The sequence below is a fragment of the Melanostigma gelatinosum genome (assembly GCF_949748355.1).
Source record: "Melanostigma gelatinosum genome assembly, chromosome: 11".
Classification (NCBI taxonomy): Eukaryota; Metazoa; Chordata; class Actinopteri; order Perciformes; family Zoarcidae; genus Melanostigma; species Melanostigma gelatinosum.
Window position 1 is genome coordinate 27,150,693 of NC_136644.1, and position 7,467 is coordinate 27,158,159.

At 45.1% G+C, this 7,467-nt stretch overlaps 1 protein-coding gene across 1 annotated transcript in view; it reads right to left on the reverse strand.

Moving 5' to 3' along the window:
* Nucleotides 1-1,058: 1,058 nt before the first annotated feature.
* Nucleotides 1,059-7,467, reverse strand: part of pla2g6 (phospholipase A2, group VI (cytosolic, calcium-independent)) — a 14,192-nt gene continuing 7,783 nt past the window's right edge. The window contains exons 10-12 of the mRNA XM_079279335.1: nucleotides 6,786-7,027; nucleotides 5,388-5,567; nucleotides 1,059-1,950 (exon numbers count right to left, since the gene is read on the reverse strand). Coding sequence (XP_079135461.1) covers nucleotides 1,705-1,950; nucleotides 5,388-5,567; nucleotides 6,786-7,027 — 668 coding nt within the window. The 3' untranslated portion in view covers nucleotides 1,059-1,704. The remainder of the gene's footprint in view (nucleotides 1,951-5,387; nucleotides 5,568-6,785; nucleotides 7,028-7,467) is intronic.

The window sequence follows — 7,467 nt, forward strand, 5'->3', positions numbered from 1 at the left end:
AACTATCTCGTCATGAGAAGAGATGCAGATATTGAGGTAAAATATAACATCTCAGTCTGTTACGTCTCATTCATGTTTCTGTGAACTGAGATTTACATGAAACAGCCAAGAGGTATCTCCGACTAGAGATCATTTAAAAGGTCGAATAAAATCAATTAACGAATTGAATGTTTATTGATCACCAAGAATACTTTCCTTCTACTTCTCCAGTCTTTAACCCCACGTAAACAAAGCTTCAGGTGTTTTTAATAACCGGGAATATCACGACAGAAATATATGCATCGGGGGTTTGAGACAAATAGATGCATCCCAAGTTTTATTCACACTGTCTTGTTTGTTTTTTAGTCTCTAAAGACAACGAAAGTAAAAGTAGTTCTTCTTTCTGTTCAAAATGGCCGCCACAGAATCCCTCCCCGTCATTCTGACATCAACACTGTCATCTACTCACTCAGAGTTTGTTTCTTTAGTGACAGGAAATGTGACTTTGCTCATGCAAATATACGGACATTCCAACGGGTTTACATTCAGGGACACAACACAGTTTTACCAAACTCACTCTGGTTCGTCACAATGAATCAAGTGTCTGATTGGAGCTTCATGAGACGTCCAGTGTCTCTCTTAGAGGTGGACGGTGGCCATCGTCCGTCTCTTAGAGGTGGACGGTGGCCATCGTCCGTCTCTTAGAGGTGGACGGTGGCCATCGTCCGTCTCTGAGAGGTAGACGGAGACCATCGTCCGTCTCTTAGAGGTGGACGGCGGCCATCGTCCGTCTCTTAGAGGTGGACGGTGGCCATAGTCCGTCTCTTAGAGGTGGACGGTGGCCATAGTCCGTCTCTTAGAGGTGGACGGTGGCCATAGTCCGTCTCTTAGAGGTGGACGGCGGCCATCGTCCGTCTCTTAGAGGTGGACGGAGACCATCGTCCGTCTCTGAGAGGTAGACGGAGACCATCGTCCGTCTCTTAGAGGTGGACGGAGACCATCGTCCGTCTCTGAGAGGTAGACGGAGACCATCGTCTGTCTCTTAGAGGTGGACGGAGACCATCGTCCGTCTCTGAGAGGTGTGTGAGAGGATGAGCAGACCGGCACAGAGCAACATCAGCAGGGATACAGAATACACAATATACATTTATAAGACCACTGTTTTGACAGTTTTAACATTACTCAGAAGGATCATATACAGATAACAAAGAAAACCTCACTCTGCTTCCCATCGAGTGTTGAAATAAATACGACCAGTGAAAGCATCTCACAATTCAGTTTTAGTATTAGACACAAGCGACTGGACACAATGAGATGAGAACTTTGTGTCATGTTAATCAAGAACCCCTCAGATGAGGTTAATATTCAAACGGTGTCCCTGAATCACTGTGTCTGCTGAACTGGCCCACCAGAAAGCAGAAGGGTGGTGCATTAAGCCATCGCTCTGTCATTGAATACTTCCATAAGAGTCCTGTTCAAGTCCATCCAGCCATGCAGCCTTCACTAAGGTGATTCTGTGACTAAACTCACTGTAAACACATGAGCGTGGACACCAGCACTACAAACAAAACACACACTCTTAATCGCTGCGTCACATGTTCCAGTCCAGCGTCCAGCCTCCCATCATCCCCAACAAAACCACCGTACAACCCCACTGTGATACACTATGACACACCACGAATCACACGCAGCCAGCCTCGGCTGACCTCGCCCACCGGTCTCGCCTCACTGCTTTGGACCGGAGGGGTTGGATCTGTGGCCGGCGTGGCACGGGTCCAGGGACTCCTTGGTGGCGCCGCCGAACACATCCACGTCGTGGTCGGTCCACGGGGCGATGTTGCCCAGCGCCGAGGAGCTGCAGTCGGCCAGGGCGGCGACCTCGGCCGGCTTCAACACCCGGTCCCACAGGTTGAACTGGGAAAGCTCCCCGACCAGCGCCTGGGAGGCGTCGAAATGCCCGCCCAGTGTATCCTACAAGAGGAAAAACAAAAAGGTTTAATGCAGGAAGGAAGATTCAAGAGAAAGAGCTTTTAATGTCGATGTTTTCAATGTATGATAGTCATAAATTAGCCCTTTTTCAGTACCAACAAGAGAAACTTAGGCTTAAATTGACTTCCTGGACTGTAGCTCCTGTCCCCAAACTGTAACCTAACCCTTAAGCATAGAGTCTTTAACACTTCGTCAGCAATGATGACCTTCGTAAGTGTGCGCGATCAGTTTGCCAACGGAAGTATGGCGGAGTGCAACAGCTTTTCAAGCTATGCAACGTCTCCTACAGCGGTTTGTCAGATATCTTACAAAAAGTTTTAAATGCGCTTGCGTCGTCACAGTTAGGTTTGGCCAGCAAGACTGCTCGGTTAATGGTTACGTGGATAACATAGGAAATGGATTTGAGATATCTACAGATTAGGGTGCATTATGTTTCGTAAGCATTGAGAATACAACGTTAACACGGTGACCATAGACGTCAGCGGTGTTTCTGTTAAACGAGTGACCGTGTTAACTGGTGACTCAACGGAATGCGCCGCGGCTGCTCGTAGTGACTTACGTCAATCGCCGGCTTGGACGATGAACACAGATAAGTGTGTGTTTTAAATGTAGTCAGGGAAAAGGTGATGCTCGTACCAGAATCAACATCTTAGATGAACAAACTGATGTTGTTAACAAACCTCCAACAAGAGTGAGATAAACATCACAAAGAACCAGGTGAATGTGTTGTGATCTCTGAATATCTGATTGACTTCATTTCTTTCTTTTTTTCTCTTTTTGGTTTAATCTGGGCCGTAAATGGTGCCATCAGCCTTATTGCCAGGCCAGCCATTTAAGACATTTATCAAATCTAAGGTGGGAAACTTAACCAGTACTTCTCACAACAAATGTAGTGAAAACAAGAGTGTCTCAAGCATCTTTAAGGACATCAGTCAACATATTTGGCCCACAGTTTGCTTTAGTTATGAGTGTTGGGTGTCGGCCTTGTTGGTTTCCCTCCATGAGTGTGACAAACATTTGAAATGACCCTTAAATAATATCATTAAATCTTGTTATTCATGGATTCAACACCACACTTCTATGGGTTGTTTGATAGAATACTGAAACGAACATACTATCTCTGATCCTGAGAAACTACAACCCTGCTCAGGTTGGTAAGTATACTGTGGTTGTGTGTCCTGGTTCAATAAGAATAAAGGCTGAAGCTCTGTCCACACACAGAAATATTGTGATTTCATGATTCTCCTTCAATAAGATTAAAATACTTTATCCCCCTTCAGAGTGAGAGGGCTGTCCTCGGATTAAATCCATAAAAATCTGGTCAACGCATCCACACAACAGCAATTCATCTTTCATCCTCGAATTATATTTATAAAATACTCTTTCTCCAGAGAAATGTCCATTAAATGTTGTTGCATTGCAGCATCTTGCAGGATTGGACTCTTGGTCCTCCATGAGAGGACGACGGGCTACAGGATGAGCTCTGTGCTGCTCTTCTGACTCCAGGGAGGAGCGTTAATAATATCACATTTCATAACGGTGATGTAACGTTGGTGTCTCACTGATGAGAGAGAGGCAGCTCAGTGTGAGTCTGTTCATGTGTGGAGAAGCTAATGATGCTCCCTTGAAATAGCTCTCCTTTTCCATCCATCCATCATCCATCCTTTATTCATCCATCCATTTATATATCCATCCATCCATTTATTCATTTATATATCCATCATCCATCCATCATCCATCCTTTATTCATCCATCCATTTATATATCCATCATCCATCCATTTATTCATTCTTCCATTTATATATCCATCCATCCATTTATTCATCTATCCATTTATTCATCCATCCAGTTATTTATCCATTCATTGATCCATCCATTTATTGATTCATCCATTGATTCATCCATTGAGTCATCCATTGGTTCATCCATCATTCATCCATTGATTCATCCATTGGTTCATCCATCATTCATCCATTGATTCATCCATTGGTTCATCCATTGATTCATCCATTGATTCATCCATCATTCATCCATCATTCATCCATTGATTCATCCATTGATTCATCCATTGATTCATCCATTGATTCATCCATTGGTTCATCCATTGATTCATCCATCATTCATCCATTGATTCATCCATTGATTCATCCATTGATTCATCCATTGATTCATCCATCATTCATCCATCATTCATCCATTGATTCATCCATTGGTTCATCCATTGATTCATCCATTGATTCATCCATTGATTCATCCATCATTCATCCATCATTCATCCATTCATTCATCCATTGATTCATCCATTCATTCATCCATTGATTCATCCATTGGTTCATCCATTGATTCATCCATCATTCATCCATTGATTCATCCATTGATTCATCCATTGATTCATCCATTGGTTCATCCATTGATTCATCCATCATTCATCCATTGATTCATCCATTGATTCATCCATCATCCATCCATTGATTCATCCATTGATTCATCCATCATCCATCCATTTATTCATCCATTGATTCATCCATCATCCATCCATTTATTCATCCATCCATTTATATATCCATCCATCCATTGATTCATCCATCCATCATCCATCCAGTTATTTATCCATTCATCAATCCAGCCATTTATTGATTCATCCATTGATTCATCCATTGGTTCATCCATTGGTTCATCCATTGATTCATCCATCATTCATCCATTGATTCATCCATTGGTTCATCCATTGGTTCATCCATTGGTTCATCCATTGATTCATCCATCATTCATCCATTGGTTCATCAATTGGTTCATCCATTGATTCATCCATTGGTTCATCCATTGGTTCATCCATTGATTCATCCATCATTCATCCATTGGTTCATCCATTGGTTCATCCATTGATTCATCCATTGATTCATCCATCATTCATCCATGGATTCATCCATTGGTTCATCCATTGGTTCATCCATTGATTCATCCATCATTCATCCATTGATTCATCCATTGATTCATCCATTGGTTCATCCATTGGTTCATCCATTGATTCATCCATCATTCATCCATTGGTTCATCCATTGGTTCATCCATTGGTTCATCCATTGGTTCATCCATTGGTTCATCCATCATTCATCCATTGGTTCATCCATTGATTCATCCATTGGTTCATCCATTGGTTCATCCATTGGTTCATCCATCATTCATCCATTGGTTCATCCATTGATTCATCCATTGGTTCATCCATTGGTTCATCCATTGATTCATCCATTGGTTCATCCATTGGTTCATCCATTGGTTCATCCATCATTCATCCATTGGTTCATCCATTGGTTCATCCATTGGTTCATCCATTGGTTCATCCATTGGTTCATCCATTGGTTCATCCATTGATTCATCCATCATCCATCCATCCCTCCGTTGGTGTATTGATACCTCACCTGTTCCTGTCCCAGTATGAGGACTCCTCCTGGTTTGATTGGATGCCAGGCAGCTAGCCCCTCCCCCCTGCCCTTCATCTTGCCCCCCTGGTAGGCCTTCCACACCCCGTCCCTCAGGGTCCAGCTCACACAGATGTGCTGCCACTCGTCCTGTGGTAGAGACAGAGGCAGCTGCGCCACCTACAGGTCAGAGAACACAACACACCTGTCTTTACCAAGAGACACAATGTGGACACACCCAAACGCTCTCTAGCACGGGAGCTATCAGCGCTACCAAAGGTTCATACAACACACTCAGCACAGCGCCAGACTCACATCATGACCAGAGAGAAGGAAACATTGTAGAACTCTGGTCGTCTCAAACACAATAAAACCCTCACAAGTTATCACAACATGTGACCAACAAGCAGAACATCAGTTTGTGGAGCAGCAGTCAGGTAACGGCAGTGATGTCATACATTGGTGATGACATACGGGAGTGATGTCATACGGGAGTGATATCATACAGAAGCAGTGGTGGGCCGTCAGGGCCTGCAAGCTGCTGGCCTAACAGAATCACAAAGTTATATCTATTTCATAATTTAATAATGTTTCTTAAATACACTACATGTATTATAATTTATAAAAATATTTTCCCCATCATCTTATGTTCTCATTGCACAGCTCCTGTCTTCCTCAGTTGCTCTGCTTCCAGTGCAGCTTGTTTTAAGTAGAGCTTTTATCCAATCAGATCTCACCTCTGTGTCTCTAGGTAGAACAGAGACAGAGGCCTGCAGACTCTCACCTGCATCATGTGCACTTTAAGGGAACGGAGACGATGTTGTTGATTGTCATAGTGTTCAACCAATCAGATCTCTAGTTTGACATGTTGGGCGTATTCTTCTATCAGCGCCTGCTCGCCGGCCGATAATGACGTCAGCATTAGTGCAGCTCAGTGTCTGCTGCGAGGTGCAGCGTGCGCTGTGATTGGTCAGTGGGCGAGCACGTGACTATCGTGAAACGAAGCTTAATGAATGAATGAATTTTTGAAAACAGTTGTTCCTTCCGAAGAACAAACATTTTTCATCGCTCATTTGAATCGATGAATTACATCCAGCGTACACTGTTCTGTCCATGACGGGTTGTTTCACATGACGGGTTATTCATTCATCCTTCCTTCCTTCCATTTATATATCTATTTATTCATCCATCCTTCCTTCCATCCATTTATATATCTATTTATTCATCCATCCATCCATTTATATATCTATTTATTCATCCATCCATCATCCATCATGATGCCCTGCAGGGTACCGCTCGTTTCACCAGAAGAAGACATTGATTCGCACACAAACACAGCGAGTTGATCTCCTAGCGACCCCACAGTGAAGAGAGACGGCGTCTACAGAACTCGTGTACCTTGTCGTTGATGAGCAGCTCCGCCGGGTTGTGGACCCCCTGAAGCAGAACCAGCTCGTTGGGCTGTCCCGGGACCGAGTAGGAGAACGGGGTCCCGATGCCGCTTCCTTTGGCCCTCAGCCACACGCAGGCGGTGAAGGCGTACATCTCCGTGATCTCCTTCCTCGCCAGGCCGTACATCAAGTTGGTCCTCATGGGGAAGGAGAGGACGAAGCCTTCAGGGAACGACGGCTCCGTCAGCGCTGAGGAGACAGGAGGGGACAGGAGACAGGAGACAGGAGACAGGAGACAGGAGGGGACAGGAGGAGACAGGAGGAGACAGGAGACAGGAGACAGGAGACAGGAGGGGACAGGAGACAGGAGGAGACAGGAGGAGACAGGAGGAGACAGGAGGAGACAGGAGGGGACAGGAGACAGGAGGGGACAGGAGACAGGAGGGGACAGGAGGAGACAGGAGGGGACAGGAGACAGGAGGGGACAGGAGACAGGAGGAGACAGGAGGGGACAGGAGACAGGAGGGGACAGGAGACAGGAGGAGACAGGAGGGGACAGGAGACAGGAGGGGACAGGAGACAGGAGGAGACAGGAGGGGACAGGAGACAGGAGGAGACAGGAGGGGACAGGAGGAGACAGGAGGAGACAGGAGACAGGAGGGGACAGGAGGGGACAGAAGACAGGAGAC